Source organism: Paramormyrops kingsleyae, chromosome 11, assembly GCF_048594095.1.
Source record: "Paramormyrops kingsleyae isolate MSU_618 chromosome 11, PKINGS_0.4, whole genome shotgun sequence".
NCBI lineage: Eukaryota > Metazoa > Chordata > Actinopteri > Osteoglossiformes > Mormyridae > Paramormyrops > Paramormyrops kingsleyae.
The window spans coordinates 22,867,006-22,886,274 of record NC_132807.1 but is presented as its reverse complement, the minus strand read 5'-3'; the positions used below and the strand labels follow the sequence as shown (position 1 = coordinate 22,886,274).

Sequence of the window (19,269 nt, the reverse complement as noted above, 5' to 3'; positions counted from 1 at the left end):
GTGGATCAAGGCGTAGTTCCACATTTCAGCAGTTGTTGTTTTAACTCCGGCTCCTGCTAGGCTCTCTTTGAGCTCAGCTATGATTAACCAAACCCTCCGGTGCTGCTCATTTGCATTAATGCCATGTCTTGTCTTTCCCCAACGCCTCTTCAGTAGTAACACAGCCTGCTAAAATCAGCATCATCGCTGAGTACATTCCCTAGACGAGTGGCTAGACCTATGTCAGAGCAGGTAGCTTTGACTCTTGATAAGCAGGCAAAACTCATTCTCCACTCTCAAAACATAGTTTCCTAATCCTGCATGTATAGATTTGTGGGTTCCTCAACTCATTGGGGCCATAAAGGAGAAAATTACATGGGTAAATTCAGGCTAAGACAGTTGTGTCACTGTTTTGGTCAAATGCAATTCGATGCATCACTCGTAGCATTGCCTACAGAGACCCATAAAACCTTCTGGAGCGTAGTGTGTAATTAACCCCCCCCCTCCGCCCAGTATGCCATTGACCATCCTGAGGGGTGATGTTCCCAGGACACATACCCATTTTAGCATTTCATGCAGCACACAAAAAGCAACTCACAAATTGAGCCTGGCAACCGGGAGAGTCATTCAGCCACATGAAATTCCGCATCCCAGCGTGCTCTCAAAAAGGTGAACTTGTGGGCAACCTGAAAAAGATAGCGCTGGCGAAAATGCGGCCTTCCTCCATTTGTGTAGGTGTGTTTTTAGACATTTAAAGTGAACTGAAGTATTTTGCACTTTGAGACCGGAGTGGTTAATAATGCATTTTTTTTTTCTTGTTTTTGTTTTTATATTTATTTTAGTTTTTCTCTTTGATTATGCAAAGCGCAGCCATGGAGATGGCTATTGCTAATAGGCTTTTTCCTCCTTTAAACACACTGCTTATTCTCTGTATCCCGACACCCAATTACTACCTTTGCTTTTCCCTCCACCTTTTATGTCTGCTGAGGTCTTCCTTTCAATACTTACCTCTCATCTACAAATACTTTTCTCACATTAGTTTTGTTACATTTTAGCTGTTGAAACTGCGTAGAACATGATAACAGTGTCAGGTTTTGTACGGGCTGTGAGTGTCATTATCTTACAGTAGTGGCCGCTTGCTCTTACTGCTGCCAGACTCTGTGACATCAAGACTTTTGTGCCAAAGGCTTGTTACACAAGTTTGGGATGATCTGTCTGATTGAATCTGAACTGTCTTCCAAGACAGCCCAACCATTCTGTTTTATTTGGCTGTTGTGTGGACTCAGTCTAGATATGTATTCTATATAAATAGATTTTTTGTTAGATTAATAATGGTCACAGTGACTATTACTGTGGAAAACTACCAGGGGAAAAAATGTAAATGGTCAGCATTTCAGTAAGAAGCCATTTGTTATTATAAAACTTGCTTTTCCAGTGTTTGCTTGGTTAACCCTAAAAAGTCCTGAATTCTATGAATTAGCTAGAACAACAAAGCATATAAGGCTAAACTAGAACATTCCAATTAAACACCGAATCCAGTGTGTTGGGGGATTATTAGCATATAAATGTTTTTTAAACAATACATTTACACAAGCTGCATGCCTTCAATTAATGTTTTATTTTTATTATCCATGGGGTAAACTATGCTAAATTATGCCTGATTTCATTTACTAACTGCAGAAAATTTCCCCAAATTTTTTTCTGAATATATTCATTTATAATAGAAGAATAATCCAAAAAGACAGCCCCAGCTACTGCAAGAAGCATGAATTATTGTTATTATAATAGTTACGTAGTACAGACGTCAGCGTGGATCCTCTGAGGTTGGGGGTTGGCCTCGTGCTCCTCCGCGTGGCCGGTGTCCTCCCGCAGTACAAAGACGAGCAGTTAAGCTAATCCGTGTCTCTAAAATGCCCATTGTGTGTGATAGTGTACAGTATGTGCCCTGTGATGGGCTGGTATTCACTCCAGGGTATTTTCCCCCAGGCCTTGTGCCCTGTACTGCTTGCATAGACGCCAGGCTCTCGCCACCATGAACTAGACCAGGAAAGGTGTTGGATGATGTCAGAAATGGCCCTATTGTTCTAGCACTTATTTACACTATCCCGATCTATGTGACGTTGCAACCACGTAATTAAGTTTGGTTAAACATTAATTCTATCAGTCATCTTTGACAGCAGTAACGTTTTATAAATTCCGTTTAATCGGAGAGACTGGCTGTAATCTCCCATATTTAAGGAAGTTTCTTCTGAAGCAGATTCTCTTTGAACGCGCCAAACTTTTTATTTTCCTTTTCACGGCTGTAGTGGCTCTAGCAAGGCAGCGGGAAGAGCCCAACAAAACAGTTACACTAACAGATTGCTTAAATAGTGTGTGATAGTGTGTTTGGACCGGTGTCCCATCCAGGGTATGACCCCACCCTGTGGTTATAACACAGGTGGACAGCAGTTGTTTCCGTCCATGTTTGAAGTGAACATTGCATCCCCGAGAACAGAAGAGTTATATTTTAATGCTACGCGAGTAAAACGTTATAAAAATTAATTGTTCCTTATTCTGAAGGGCAAATGCAAAAACGATGTTACATGGAATAGTAAAACATGCTGTTTCCAGTCGTTTTAAAGTTGTCCCAAATTAAATCCTGTTGCAGTTTTATTGCATTATTTTATTGCAAAGCCTTGGTGCCGCCCCCTAGCGGACAGCGGCGGCACTGCCAAGGCGGCGCTTTCTCATTGTCCATCGCACATCCCTTCCATCGCCACCTCCCTCCGACGGCGAGTTTAAAGAGGTGATGGGGGAAAGGCTTCAGCAACGGGCTCAAGTTGAAGGGGGCATCACAGGTAAGATCCATTGCTAAATAACGGAGGCATGGAAAATATTTCTGTATGATCATTTAATGTTAAGCATGTGCTGCCTTTTCATAATCAGGTTAAGACGGAGTAAATCAGAGTACATTTTTCTGTCGTATAAATTTTCCGTAAGCTTTTCCTTTATCAATTTAACAACCTGTTTCGCAAACATAAGTAAAATCGCACGGGATTGTCTCAGAGACACGACGGGGCGAAGTTACTTGAAAAGCTTTAAAAGCTCATAAGTTTCTCTCCTCTTATGAGCTTTTTCTTGCTCGTTAAGATGTTCTATATCCCATTTATTCGACACGTGTATTTTTACTATGTATTTTTAGCGTACCAATGTGCCACCATCATTTTAGGTGTTTAGTTTTTGGTGGCAAATCACAAAACAAGATTTCACGTTTACCTTTACTGTAGTTTCTCTATGTGGGAATAATGCTTGGGAAATCATGATTTATTACAGATTTTCTGACGATGTAATTTAGAAAGAGTAAAAACTACTTTTGGGTTACATCTTTTCTGGCGTTCATAAACAAATACACGTTTTTCCCACGACGTCGCAGTATGAAATATGTTTAAAAGCACATGTTCCATGTGCAGTATGCTCTGTTTTTAAATAATGAAGGCACAAAGGTGTCCCCTATCATTTTGAGATTATTATAATTTTACGTGTCATTCCCAAACAGCAATGAACAAGACAGAACGAGAGCGCTTCAAAACCAAACTTTGGTTTCATATTTTTCCAGTTTTGCTGTAAATTGGTACAATATGAAGTAGTCAATGTTATAAATATGAATTCATATAGTACCTTCCCAGCTTGACTATAATATTATATTCTAACTTTTAAACATTTGTTGAATCTTGTAGCTTGTACGTATTATTGAAATTACTATTACATATGTATATGATAACGTATTGTTATATAGTTTTGCATTTTGAATTTATAAGTATGAACGGAAACGTCAGAAAGCGAATTGTTTTATGTGCAATCTGGGGACTGCAATAGGGTTTCTGTACCCAGATCACTTTCGTGCAAGCTGCGCTGCTACCGCCAGTACAGGCTTGACTAGATATCAGTATTTTTTTGGAAATACGGTAATGGTGTTGGTGCTTTTTTTATTATTTATTGTGCTTAATAGGAAGTAAATGGCAAAACATATTTCATCACAAACGTGCTATGAATTAGGAAATGTAAGACTTATTTATCGTGAAGAAAATTCTCTTTTAATTATGAGTCATTCAAAAAGGCGTGCTAGCTATTAAACGGACATTTGGTAGAAATATATATACCCATAGGAAACAGATGAGCAAGAAATCGATGCCAATCCTTCCCGATGACTCATTGTTCAGCATTAACGCTTCCATCTGACTATCTGCTTTGAGGGGGTCTATATAGCGTTATATATACTGAGCCACGCCCTCTTTGTTCCACGTGTGCTCTAACACCGACGCCGATCAGTATTATGGACGTCAACCATTCTGAAAGACAGCGGCTAGCGTTGACTAACTAGTTGTTAATGTACATTCAGTTTGAATAAAACGAAGGAGTGTGAAATCCAGTCCTAGGGATTCTCACAACACCTTAGTCTAACTTATGAGAATGTGGTAAAACAAAACAGCATTTGACTTGGCTTCTCCTGTCAAATGTAGATAAATCCATGATTCATATAAGAAGAGCTAATCAAGTCCATTCAGTGAGACTCGGATGATACAGTTTGAATGTGTGAGTTCTTCTGTACGGCACACCCTGGGCTGGTTAGTTCCAGAAGCTGAACAATACGATTATATAGGAATTGGTTTTGTCAACAGGAAGGGCTTTTTATTCATTTGATAAATGACCCATTAATTGTTCATGTACACAGTAAAAATGGCTGCTAAGGGATCTGTGTCTGTGATAAGATGCGCTGTGGTGTTAAGATGATGAAGAGAATTCTTGAAGCTCAGTGATATTTCCAATCGGTATTTGCACTGTTTGCACTGAACATGTTTCATGTCTTTATGCATCAGAACTGGCTCAGCAAAACAGTCACAAACTATATATTAAATATCTCTTTTATTTAGTGTGCTGTTGATTGTGTTACATTTGTTGATGTTTTCACTAACATACAGTAATGGTAGGATAGTGATGCAATACAATTTGTGTGACTATGTATATTAATTTACACTTTATTTTGAATTTTTGTAGGGTGGGTGTTTTAGGGTGGATTTAAAGGAATAGGCCATCTATCACATGCATTATCTGGAATCTCTGCTAATTCAGGAGGGACTACACATCTGAGAAGACCTGCACCTGAAAAGACTGGCCCATCGTGTTGAAGGTTGCAGATACTGGGCCTTATCTTCACAACGTAGGATTTGAAAAAGCTGACAGAAGCCACCAGATTTTCGCTTTATCTCTTTAAGTCCTCGGACTATTCCTATGTAAGTTCTCTGGAGGTCCTGGAGCTCTCGCTATCAAGGCTGACTCACTGCTCTAAAAACAAAAAGGACCTCACAAGCAGGACCCAAACAGTAGACCTTCCATTTGCCTGTGGCCCGGTCCTCCCGCACCCCCAGCCGGGATGAATGACGCCCAGGAGCTGATGTCCGGGACCTCGCCGGCAGCCGCCCTCAGCACGGTGCCCTCAGCTTGTGTGTCCAAGGTAGAGCTACGCGTCTCCTGCAAATCCCTGCTGGACCGAGACACGCTGAATAAATCCGATCCCTGTGTCATCATCATGGTGCAGGCGCAAGGCCAGTGGACGGAGGTGAGCTCCTCATATCGCGTTAACCTGACTCGACCCAAAGACCTTGACCAATCACTGCTGTTTGTTGGGGGTACCACCCATCTTGTGGGGTTCACAATGTGAGGTTAGATACCAAGGCACTGTACATGAATGCATTTAAATATTATATATAGGCCTTTGTGTGTGTGTGTGTGTGTGTGTGTGTGTGTGTGTGGGGGTGGGGGGGGGGGGGGCATCCCATGAAAGGGGACAAGCACAAACAGGAGAGTCACTAGAGATTTGCAAAAGGGGAGCCTTTACTGGGGTATCTGATTTTAACTGAAATGAAAGAGAATATACTATTTAAACTAATTAATGTACATTTATGTGGCCGTGCTAAAGAGCCCCCCTAAAACAGCCCTAGCAACAACCTTGGGCTACAGGTCCAAGCACAACCCTCTTCAGAGGTTAGATGGAATGGATATGTATAATTTATGTTTAATTTTTACCCAATTCAGCCAATAAACAGGGCTGCATATCCCTGTTCAATGATTAAAATTTGAATCAGCTGAGAGATTGATTTGAACTGGTGTCTGAGATTTATTCATCTGGAATGTAAAATTATAATTACCTTCATGTTTAATGGCTCAAATGCTTCTTTAAATCATCCTGATTTGATCCAATTTATTACCTGCAAGAAGCAAGACACTGTGAAATACTGTTTTTATTTTATTTTACAATGGCTGGAACTTCCCGTACACAGAGCGAAACAAATCTTAGCCATTACTCAAAGATTATGATGATTATGGTAGTTAAGTTACACTTAACAGGATCTTACGTCTTTTTAAAAATATATTCTTTTACCAGTGCATGGAACTATAATGAGTTTTCTGCATGGAAAAAGTCATATATCTCTAAAAATCCGCTGATATGATTTCAGGAATGTAATAAAGTTTGACAAAGTATCTCAGGGTGTTAGCATGGGCAATCATGGACATCATTACTTCCTGCCAGTTCAACATCTTGTGTATGTGGCCATTATGCGGTAAAACAAATTCGCTTTTTGGTAGAGATGGCAAATGATTAGTTGTAGCGCTGCCCCAAGCTGAAGTGCAACATAATAACTTCGCATCTCTCTCCCAAGTGATGGTTTACTGTACTGAACAACACACTCCCACAAAATCGATTAAACATATATATTATTGGGTATGGCAAATGATACATTGTGTTGCAAACAATACATGGTCAATAAACACAAATAAAACATGGCACATGGGGAAAATTAATCAGAAAGTTCCATTTCACAAACAGCTTATGCAGTACAGCTGGGGTAGGGAACCTGTTCTATGGAGGACCGGTATGAGTGTGGGTTATTGGGATGACCTCTCAATCAGCCAGTAATAAAACAGTAGTTCTTAACTTTACACTTTGTATTTATTCTTTTGGGTCACTGGTGTGTTGTGTGGCTTAGTGGGTTAGGACAAAGCCCTCAAGTCCCATCTACAGAACATCAGTGTTTAACTCTCTTCAAATCTTTTAGAGCTGAGAGACAGTTACTAGTATTGAGAAAGACTGCATTCAGTTTGGTAAATAACTGAGAGGTAGAAAGAAAACTTCCCATCGAGACTAGGATTATTGAGCTAGCCGCTAGATTGCTTTTCTACTGCAGGAGTCCAGAATATTGAGGTGCTTTTCTCTCTCTTTGCTGGTTACTAGGTGGGTACCCTGATAAAACTTTATCATCACTTCATCAGGAAAAAAATCCCCACTAACAGCACAATGTTGAGATGTCTAATTTTGCATAGTGCCTTAATTTTGTTACAAAGTGCTTTGTGGGGTTTTTGCTATTTGAGATAAAAATGATGATGCAATAATGAAGCATAATACAGAACTTGGCATTATTAGTCCAAGGAAATGATGTGTTAGAAAGAAATAATGACAGGAAAAAAACAAATTTAGCGAAAAGTATCAATTAATTGAATTGCATCTCTAGATTTCCATTCCAAGCAATTGTATTACTCAATTCTGACATTTGCGGCAAACTGAATAATTCAGATGACTTACTGAGTGTAAAAGTCCATTTTACATAAATAAGATTAAATAGCAATGAGATGCTTTGCTTGCAATATGACAGGCATCATTGAATTGAGAGGACTGGAGAGAGAGTTTTTCCAGGTCATGCGATTTGTTCATTGAAATAAATACTGCTTCCCTGATTTTCTCCACTGGAACACCTGAGGTTTGTTTTGAATACTGTGTAAGGTCTTCCATAACCTTCTGCTGGCTCAGAAACAATCTGAAACATAAGGAAGAGAGGCTACACGTCTATTAGAACATCACAGGCTTTCAGCTTCACCAAAGGATATACCCATAGCCATGACAGATGGCATAGAAATGTATGCTGTGATAGAGAATGTAGGATCTAACGTTAGACTGGCATTTTCCCAGATCACAAGCAGCGTGGCAATGTTTTTCTGTCTGAAACCCACAAAGTCTGATTTTTACTTCCGGTTGTGGTGCAATGCTGCTCTAAGTGATATTTTACACAACTGTGCTACTTTTTCATTAGGGATTTGTATAAACATATTTTTAAACACTCCAATAGAGAAGCATATTATTCAGGAGTAACAAGTCAGTTGTGATGAAATTACATAATTGTCTGTATTGAACTTGACTTTTTTTGCATGTAATTTTGTTTTTACACTCATTTGGCCTTGTTTTCCTCAATGTCTTTCTCTCATTTGCATGCTTCATTTTGGGATGCATTTTTAACACAATTTTGCTCAGTATTTGGCAGGAATCCCACTTTATACTCTCTTTTTTTTACCCACGTTTCCATCCATTTTAGACAAATCTTCCTGTTTTTGAGAACTTACTTTGTCTGTCAGACTAAACACTGATGTAAAGGAACATGCATCACCGTTTCGCATAAAGATGAGGATCTGTCCTTAGATAATAAAGATCGTAAAAAAGGGTCCCTATGACCATCTGACCCTGGAAGCCTAATAATGATCCTACTTCAATAAGACGTTTGTAGATGAATAGTGGGTTTTGCTGCTGTTTGCCTCAGAGTCACCACAGATGAAACAATATCTGTTTTTAGAGCTCTTTCCAACTAGACTTACCCATAGTGTGTCACATAGATTCCGGAATCATTACAAGTCAGCTTGTAACAGAACTGACCTCCACTTCTTCATCTGGAATGTATATAATCTGCTGCATGGATGGAAAAGCAGTCATGTGACTCCCCATGTTACATCCCAGCATACTCATCTATTCCTTTTAGATCCCCCCCCCCTCCCCCCCCGCCCCTCCCTGTAGTACCAATCTAACCAAACGTAGTGCTGATCTGTTTTGTTAATGTCACCATCCCGGAGTTGGGGCTGCAGTTCCCAGCCTAAATCTGTGTGTGGAGTCTATTCGCATGTTTGCACATTCCCCTTTGTCCACATTTCCCCTGAATACCTCAGTTTGGCATCTCTAAATGTGTGGGTGTGCACCCTGACGATGCACTGACCTCCCATTGAGGGTATTCCTTACCCTGTGTTTCCTGGTAAATGCTCAGTGCAACTCTGCTTTAGCTTATGTGCTTATGGGAGACAGGTGGCTGGATGATTTCTATTGTGTTGATAAAAAAATGAGGACATTCACCAATCTATGCTCTGAATAATACATTTTATTAACATTGCTGTAATATGCAGAAAGGCATCTATCAAATGTGATGCACCTTTCCAAGAAAACAGGTAATTGAATGAGCAATGTTTCAGTCCTCATTTACTGTCAGTGTATGTGGCAATATGACCTTCCATAAATTATGAAATCAGAGGCAAATCTGGTGAAATCGTTAAGCAATTTTAATTGTACTAAAGATATACAGTACCTAAATATATAGTTTCTCTGTAAAGGTAGATTGGAGAATCATCTGTGAGCTCTTCTGTGGTTCTTGTTTGGCACTTTGCAACCCTCGTAAGCAGACGGGTCCAAAGCAATGAACTATTTAGAGACGATTCCCCTCCTTTCGATGTCAGGAAACACTGCTAGCGCTTCATCTCGCAGCACAGACAGCACGGTGCCAGCCGCGTGAGCCTTTTTCACACTCCACTCTGGGAAAAGGTGATTTTTTTTCTTCTTTTTTCCTCTTTTTTTTGTTGCTGCCAGTCAAAATGAAACTAAAACAGACCCTGCTCAGTAGTCAGAAATGAAATCACTTTCTCCCTAGATGCTGTCATCATTTGTCATCTTAACTCCTTATGTTTATTTGGATTGGCTTCTACACAGGTGCAGTACTCTTTGTTTTTGCATTAGTCAGATTTCGTGTTGTGTAGGCCTCACGGGCAATAGATATGTTCGACTCAAGGTGTCATGTGGCGCTGAGCTGCACACCTTAGTAAATTAACATTTTTGCATGGAAATTTTTTTACAAATTGCTAATTAGTGAGCTGGAGCATATGAAATTTTAACATAAGTATGTTTATGAACCCGTATTACCTCACATTAGTGCTGTTCATGCAGTTATTAACGTCTAGTGTATTTATTTCAAAATCAATCTATCTATCTATCTATCTGTCTATCTATCTATCTATCTATCTATCTGTCTATCTATCTATCTATCTGTCTATCTATCTATCTATCACATTAGGAATGATGTACTACAATACGTTGTCAATGGTGTTGCAGTAAGCTTTAACAGGTGTGCGGGGCCCCAAATTTGGACGTATGCCTAAAATACTGAAAGACGGCTGCATTCTGTTGCATTTGGCAGCAAATCTCAATACATGCTGTCTGCTGCTGTTTGTGTCATGCATTCAGTTACAGTACTGTATGACTATATTAAAGGGTAGACGCAGAATCTCAGCAGGAATGCATAGAGGAATTTATATCAAGCTTAAAGAAAAATGTGTTAAATTTCATTCCTGCTTGAATCTTTGCCCTTTTTCTCCAAAGGAGGATATTTAGAAAGACAGTTTTGCTCTTGAACAGTGTTTCTCAGCCCAGACCTTGGGGACTCTCAGACAGTCCATATTATTGTTCCCACTTCGCAGGTTAGAATGTTACGTGACTAAGGCTAAGGGGCATGAAATATTTTACATACCCAAAAAAAGAAGGAATCAAATGTCAAATTTCACTCTAAGCATTATGTTGTTAATGTTCTCAGTGTTTGCAAAAAAGAATAAAAACCCACTGCAAACTGCACCAAAGCAGAATACAGTGTTAGTTACATTCATCTCTGAATGATCTGAGGAGAAACCTGTCACTGTCTGCTCTCTTAGCTACAGTAAGTCTCCCTTCAACCGACACTATAGTTTTGCCTCAATGAATGTCTCATAAGAGCAAAAATGGCATTATTTCACGTAGGGGCTCTAAGCCTTTTGATGTTCGCAGTAGGGGTCTTCACCAGGGGGAATTCTGACATTTTGATGTAAATGCAATTTTATATATATATATATATATTTTCCCCCTCAAAACTTAATATTTTGCCACGGACAGGTTTGTCCGTGTTGGGACCTGAGACGATCCCTGGTGCTGGCGGTCCGTGGCGGATCGATAGGCTAGTTACCCAAACACAACGCACGAACATGAGGGTGTCGTAAAACATTGAAAATATATAGTTTGCATTTGTAAGCAACCCCTCCGCAAAACCCCCAGCGGAATACTGATCACGGACCGGGGATGGGAATGCCCAAGCTGGAAGACTGTATTGCTTCGTATTCACATTACCTAGCTAGCAAGTTAGCGTAGATCCAGAGCGCAACGGACTAAAACTATAAAAGACGCAAAATAAACATTAATAAAACAATTACTAATTGGTAATGCACGTTAGCATTGCTTTAGGTACAAAGTGCCAACTGACAACTTTGCCTGTTACTTCACAGAGTACCAGCCTATATAACGTTTCTAACGCAGCGGCGCGCGAGCGGAGGTCCGTTAGCCGAACACCGCAGGCACGAGGCGGCGTGTTTTTCAGAAATACATCTGTGTTACATTTACTCCCAACACTGCTTACGGCTATTAAACTCTTAGTAAAACTGAAATGACTCTTTCTGCATTAAAATAAGGTTAACATTGTGATTTTGACACATTATTTTGTTTACTTAACAGTTCTCTCCTGCCATTCCTGTTCCTGCTTATTGATGTTAAGGAGAGTGCCAAATAAAAATTAGCAATGCTAAATTTTCAAATCAAGACAGATACAACACTAATAAGATATTACCAAGACACTGTTTGGATAATAAGTGTATTTTTTATTATAATGCACTTTTCTTATCCTATCTTTTCTCAGCTTAGCTTGTCTTCGTCTATCTTATCTTATCTAATTGGCTTATCTCTATATTAATGCTTAAACAATATCTCTACTACTTGACTCCCGCTCGAAGTGGGGCCTCCTCCTCGTGGCTCCTGCTTCCTCCCGTTCCTTGGGGGAGCCCTTTGGCCACAGTAATTTCCTTATGCTTCATTGTGGGACAGCTGATTGGTAGTGTGATTGGTATCAGTCTCTTTTTCAAACTGGCCAGCCTTATCAGAATTCTGTTTTAAGACAACGAACGACTGTTGATTTAGCACACATTATACTCAAATTCAAGCCTTCTACTAAGATATTTTAATACTGGGCTTTACCTTTGGCATGTCCCACACCCTTGGTGTAGAATGGGGCAGGTCTGTATCATCTATCCTCTTCACCACGTGTTTCATCATCATAACTTTCTCCATCTTCTTCTAAAATAGTGTCAGTTTCCTTAGTTATTTAAACTTTGATTTTAATCTTGATTAATTTCTTTGCTCCCCATTTTTTAAGATGTTCATTAGAGATCTATCTACAGTACATGTGCTTCAAAAGTAAACAAGATATGTTGTCTCACTCACCGTAACAGACCATAAAATCCTATACAGGTTGTAAGTCGATTTGGTTGTAAGTCGACCATTTTTTAATCTATACATGCAAAAATGATCATATGCAGGGGTGCACATAACTGGTACACAACTACACATTTACCCGTATAAAGTGATACACGCTGTAATTTGGTGTCGTAGCAGCGCAAATACATATTTATTTTAAGGCATTCGCTCTTTTATGACAAGAAATTACTGTGCATTTTACTCTTTATACCGTTAAAGAAGTACAAATTACCCACATAAAGGTTAAAATGCACAGTAATTTCGTCATAACAGTGCGAATGCACATAAAATATAAATACTCGTTTGCGCTGTTACAAGAAATTGCAGCGCATACCGCTTTACCAGTTACGTGAATCGATCCTGATCATATGTATAGTGTACTATATAATAAAATTAAATAATCTTTAAGTCATATTGTTTGTTTTTTCTTAGTTCAATGCTGCCGGCAGAGGCGGAAACTGTCTTAAGCTTGGTGCATGATCGCGCTGTTACAATCAGAGTTGATTATTATATGATTAGCTCTTTATTTTATTATATTCCCTCGTTTTGAAACCTAACAGTGAATAATAGCAGTAAAGATTTCACATAAATAATATTCAGATAGTATATTGTACACAAAAGTGGAATATTGCACATGTTTGTTAGGCTATTGCACTAAAAGAGTTATTTGACTACCTAAGAGGAAGACACAGAATGAGAGTGCGGTTGTAGTCCTCTGATGTGTCTGATTGCCTCTTTGGAGTGCTAACTGTACAGGTAATGTCCTTGGGGGGAGTGGGGGGCTGTATTTCTTACCACCTTAATGTCCTTAACCGTCAGTCTGACTGTGGGTGGGAAAAAGCTGTTGTACAATCGTGCTGTAGGTGGTGATGCTCTCTGGTCTGTGGTGTCTTAGACTGTATCCTAAGTTCTTCCTCCTAAACAGGCAGAATGCTGGGTGATGTTGATCACTGAGTATGCCCTGAGTATACCCTGAGTATGTCCTGGGCTTTCCTCCTACAGCGCTGTGTATATAATGTGTCCAAAGAGGGGAGGTTGGAGCGTATGATCCTCTCTGCAGTTTTTACTGAGATTTCCTCTCAGCCTGCGTGGTATTTCCAAACCACACAGTGATGCCGCTGGTAAGGATACTTTCAACGAGTCCTCTATAGGCCTGTGTGAGGGGCTGACGTCTGAGTCCTCTATAGGCCTGTGTGAGGGGCTGACGTCTGAGTCCTCTATAGGCCTGTGTGAGGGGCTGACGTCTGAGTCCTCTATAGGCCTGTGTGAGGGGCTGACGTCTGAGTCCTCTATAGGCCTGTGTGAGGGGCTGACGTCTGAGTCCTCTATAGGCCTGTGTGAGGGGCTGACGTCTGAGTCCTCTATAGACCTGTGTGAGGGGCTGACGTCCGAGTCCTCTATAGGCCTGTGTGAGGGGCTGACGTCCGAGTCCTCTATAGGCCTGTGTGAGGGGCTGACGTCCCAATCCTCTATAGGTCTGTGTGAGGGGCTGACGTCCGAGTCCTCTATAGGTCTGTGTGAGGGGCTGACGTCCGAGTCCTCTATAGGCCTGTGTGAGGGGCTGACGTCCGAGTCCTCTATAGGCCTGTGTGAGGGGCTGACGTCCGAGTCCTCTATAGGCCTGTGTGAGGGGCTGACGTCCGAGTCCTCTATAGGCCTGTGTGAGGGGCTGACGTCCGAGTCCTCTATAGGCCTGTGTGAGGGGCTGACGTCCGAGTCCTCTATAGGCCTGTGTGAGGGGCTGACGTCTGAGTCCTCTATAGGCCTGTGTGAGGGGCTGACGTCCGAGTCCTCTATAGGCCTGTGTGAGGGGCTGACGTCCGAGTCCTCTATAGGCCTGTGTGAGGGGCTGACGTCCGAGTCCTCTATAGGCCTGTGTGAGGGGCTGACGTCTGAGTCCTCTATAGGCCTGTGTGAGGGGCTGACGTCTGAGTCCTCTATAGGCCTGTGTGAGGGGCTGACGTCTGAGTCCTCTATGGGCCTGTGTGAGGGGCTGACGTCCGAGTCCTCTATAGGCCTGTGTGAGGGGCTGACGTCTGAGTCCTCTATAGGCCTGTGTGAGGGGCTGACGTCTGAGTCCTCCATGGGTCTGTGTGAGGGGCTGACGTCTGAGTCCTCCATGGGTCTGTGTGAGGGGCTGACGTCTGAGTCCTCTATAGGCCTGTGTGAGGGGCTGACGTCTGAGTCCGGCCTTCTTCAGCAGCCTGCTGAAGTTCAGCCGCTGCTCTGCCTCCTTCACAGTTGCCCCAGTGTTTTTAGCCCAGCTTAGGTTTTCAGAGATGTGAAGACCTAGACACTTGTAATTGTCAGTCCGCTGCACATGAATCCCCTTGATGGTAAGAGGATGCAGGGGAGGTGCCCTCCTACTGAAGGCCAGAATCAGTTCCTTGGCTTTATCTATGTTAAGCAGAAGGTCGTTGTCCTCACCATAGACAATGACTCTGTTCACCAGTTCCCCGTAAGACGACTCGTCCCCATTCTTGATGAGGCTAAGAATTCTTGTGTCATCCGCATATTTGATTATTATATTGCTGTCCTGATTTAAGGCACAATCATATGTGTATAGTGAGAAGAGTTTTGGGCTGAGGCAGCAGCCTTGAGGGGTTCCTGTGCTGACTGTGAGCTCAGCCGAGACCTTGTTTCCCATCCTCACCACCTGTGGTCTCTCTGTAAGGAAGTCCATTATCCAGTTACAGGTGGGTGATGCTACTCCCAGGTCTGCCAGCTTAGCAATCAGCTTCATTGGCTTGATTGCATGAAAAGCTGAACTGAAATCTTTGAAGAGCATGTGCACATATGTTCCGTTTGTGTCCAAGTGTTGCAGTGTGTAATGAAGCACCAGAGCCACTGCATCATCCACTGATCTGTTTGGGCGGTAGGCAAACTGCAGAGGGTCAGCTGTGTCTGCGATGACAGAGTTTATAGAACTTAGCACCAGTTTTTCCAGGCACTTCATGGCAACTGAAGTGAGAGCCACCGGCCTGAAGTCATTCATTGTGGTGACGGAAAGCAATAAAGGGAAAGCAAATTAGCAAGACAAGGGAAAACCAGAGTAACAACCTAAATTCACTTTGAGACTGTTCATGTAGATGACAACACGTACACACTCCCTCCCAGCACACCTAAACCAAACATTCAAGAACACCAAATAGCTGGAGTGTGTTGGGAACTGAGAGGGGGCACAAATGTGGACTGCATTCAGAATATTTCACTTTGTAACACTGTCTACCATAACCCTGTACTGGATAACAGGTTGGGAGGATGTTTTATATTCCTTTAAAAAGAGGCAGAATCGACATAAATGCTATCTTGACTGAATAGTCAATGAATCCCTTGGAGGAAACTGACTCTGCTCATTAGCAAAGAAAAATAATCAAACGTCAAACCTATCAAAATGCAGCACAAACACTGACAATGAGAAATGCAGTCACTGATTTTATAGAAGACACAAACCTATGTGTAAGTCCTGTATTAGATAAAAATACTGGGAAAACTATAAGCTCTAATGACTAATAAACAGTACAGAAATATAACCCCCCCACACACCTACCCTGAAATAATTCTTTTTTGGAGACATTTCCCATGTTGTCTGCTTGCCATAATTTTCACGTGCTGCTACTTGTTTTACATCCATCACACTCATGAACAAAACGTTGTTCGCGGAACTGCCTAGACAGATGACGGATCAAGAATGAATATTTCAGTAATCTTTATGCTAACGCATTTCTCATGGAATCAGCCATTGTATATGAGGAGCTTCTTGTCAATCATGACTCACCCTGCAAATGGTCCAGAACATGTTCTGCTTTCGTCTGTAGAGGTGAAAGACACTGCATCTACTGGCCCTGGATTCTGAAGGACTAGAAGGAGCTTGATGTGCTAATGATGTTGTGGCTATCAGTGTTTTTAGGGCACGGCAGTGCTGATTTAAATTTTTCTTCTTCAAGAACACAGGTATTTGTTAAAAATGCCGGGAGTAATTGGCCCTGCATGTCCCATACATTTGTATTTTTTAGCTCCAGATCCACCTAGAGCAGTGTTTCCCAAATCCAGTCCTCAGGGTTGCTGGGAGGAGTAAAAATCTGGACCAGGTCTGAATCCACAAGGACCAGACTGGGAAACACTGTCCTAGAGTGATAACAGGAAATTGTGTTTTTAGAAATGCTCACAGCTCACAGATTATCTTGCTCATTTCTTTATCTTCTTGCCACAATGTCATCCGTGTTCATTGAGCCGAGACACACAAAGGCAATTCCTGCCATGCGCTGATTTGTGATTGACGGTTGAAAAACAGTCAATATATTTTTAATATTATGTTCACTGTTGAACAGCCCTCATTGCTTATTAATGAGTGTCAATGTGTTTGTTGCCTTAAGCTATTCATATGATGCTTAATTGATATCTCTGAGCAGAGATCGGATATAACTTTATGAAGGGGGAAACGGTCACCAGAATAAAACAATGAAAAGTGCTACGAAGAACCAATAGAATGTAATACAAGTCTAGAGTTTTGCTGCTTTAAAACAGCAATGTAAACATGGATTTGCTTGGTTTTTTATTTGCTACTTTACTTCCCAAGGCTCTTTGGAGCTACAAGGCTGTGACGTGTGGTGTCAAGCTCAGAAGGATAGGACTTTGAAAGTTGCTGGTTCAAATCTCAGGGTCAGCGGAGAGATTTCACCATTGGGCACATGACTTGTGACAACCTTATCCCCGAATTGCTCCAAGGAGCTGTTTGACCCTGCTTTCTCAAAAAAATATGCTGCTTCTCATTTGCTAATTCAGCAAATGAGAACCTTCCCACCGATGTTCCATGTGTAATCAGTGGGCTGGTCAGTGTCCACACATGCACCATGAACTGATTGCTGTGCATCCAGAAGAACCCACTGTGATCGTTACGTTATGTCTTCCTGAATCAGCTGGACAGGACAGAAGTCATCAAGAGCAACTTGCATCCTGTGTTCTCGAAGGTCTTCACGCTGGATTATTATTTTGAAGAGGTACAGAAGCTGCGCTTCGAGGTCTATGACATCCATGGCACGCACAGCATCGGCACCCGTGACGACGACTTCTTGGGGGGTGTGGAGTGCACCCTGGGGCAGGTAAGACGGCACCTCAACCCCTCCGCACCTTCCAGTGACATGTCACCAAAATGAATCACACAGTGATGCACAACATTGCAGAAATCATTCCGTCGTAGAACAGCTGCCTTGAGGTAAACACAATAAGAAATAAATTAGTGTAATGAATCACAAAACCTGCTTATTGTTAAATGCACAACTGAATGAATTGTTGTCAAAAATACGCTGTTCTGGAAGTGTTACCAAACCATTACTTGGGACATTGCAATGCAGGAAACTGATGACTGATGTTTGTGGAAAGACTGTGATGAATCCCTCATGTTCCCCAGATTGTGGCCCAGAAGAAGATGGTAAAGCCTCTGTTGCTGAAATACGGGAAGTATGCTGGAAAGTCCACTATCACTGTAGGTTCCCAAACCGGACAGCTGCATCATTGTGGTTTGTCCTTTTGCCTAAATGACCAGCTAGTGGAAATACAGACGCTTGCGAACTTTCAACTTACGTACTTTCAGACATACGAACGAAGAGGACTGTAAGTCCGAATTGTGTTAATTGGGCTCCCGTTTCCTGTCCGCAACATCAGTTTTTTTCTGTGCGCTAATTCCGCCTAGTACGACTTCTGGCCGCTACTCCCACCGCACAGCAGCGTAGCGTGCGTACTCCCAGCATCCTAGTTCTTTGTACTTGCGTATACCCTTAAAATGATGTTGAATAATGACTTACGAACATTTCAAGTTACGAATGTATCTCATTCGTAAGTAGAGGAACATCTGTATGTGGTCACTTGATGCAACAAATCAGAATTAAGATGCTGAATTGAGAGGATGGCTTGAGAAAGGAGAGGAGTACCAGAACACGACTGTGTGCGAACTCCTGCCCATAGGTGGCGTACAGCTTCTAAGCAGTATTCTGATGGGAATAACCCAGGGGAAGCCTGTGCTCTCAGCCTGAAGCATGGATGTGAAAGAGCTTGTTAATGTAGCTGTAGAAAAGGTGTGTGGAGGTGGACTGAAACCACAAAGGTTACCTGTCAGAGCACAGGAACAGCCGGTGGAGTGCAGGTGGTCGGGGGGGGGGGGTGAAACAGGATTACAGGGGCAGAGTGGTGGGGGAGTGTGTCACATCAAGGGACTTTCTTGGGGGGTGAAGTGTCAGACTACCCATGTAGCTGTCTGGACTTGTTGTGTAGTACAGTTCAAGGTCACCGCCACTGTGGTTTTCTAAAAATGCTAATATATGGTAGTGTGTTTAACTTATTTTGTTAAAGTATAAACATTTCAGACTCATATTTTAACAAACCCCAAAGATGCCTGAGTTGTTAGTATTTGAACTGGGGGGAACAAATATTCTATATCTGGCGCTGAGAAGCCATTTTGGATGTAAAAAAAAGAACAGAAGAGTTGAAAAATGTCCATTGAGTGCTGGTGACTCAAAGGACTGAAAAGAATAACTCAGTGAGATTTTGTGTGGATGGGCTGCTGATGGGGACTGATTTTGATGGCACTGTGATGGGAGTTCGTGGGGCCCTCTGGTGTGGACATAATATTCCAGGGAACCTAGGTGTGGGGTTTGCACTCAGCGATTTGCTGTTTTGCTAATGGATTGAAATCTCTCAGAGCCATTATGACTAATCTTGAAGGTTATTTTTATGCATCTGCAAGCTACATGTTTAAAATTCTTCCACAGTTTCTAACAAATGTCAAGTCTGCTGTGAATAATAATAAAAAAACAGGTAAACAAGAACCTAAAATAGCCATGAAC

General features: G+C 41.7%; 1 protein-coding gene across 1 annotated transcript in view; it reads left to right on the top strand.

The window, feature by feature from the left end:
* The first annotated feature begins 2,202 nt into the window (after positions 1-2,202).
* The window catches only part of cpne7 (copine VII), a 38,731-nt gene continuing 21,664 nt past the window's right edge, over positions 2,203-19,269 (top strand). Inside the window, exons 1-4 of the mRNA XM_072718251.1 lie at positions 2,203-2,816; positions 5,014-5,575; positions 17,347-17,529; positions 17,838-17,912. Coding sequence (XP_072574352.1) covers positions 5,390-5,575; positions 17,347-17,529; positions 17,838-17,912 — 444 coding nt within the window. The 5' untranslated portion in view covers positions 2,203-2,816; positions 5,014-5,389. The remainder of the gene's footprint in view (positions 2,817-5,013; positions 5,576-17,346; positions 17,530-17,837; positions 17,913-19,269) is intronic.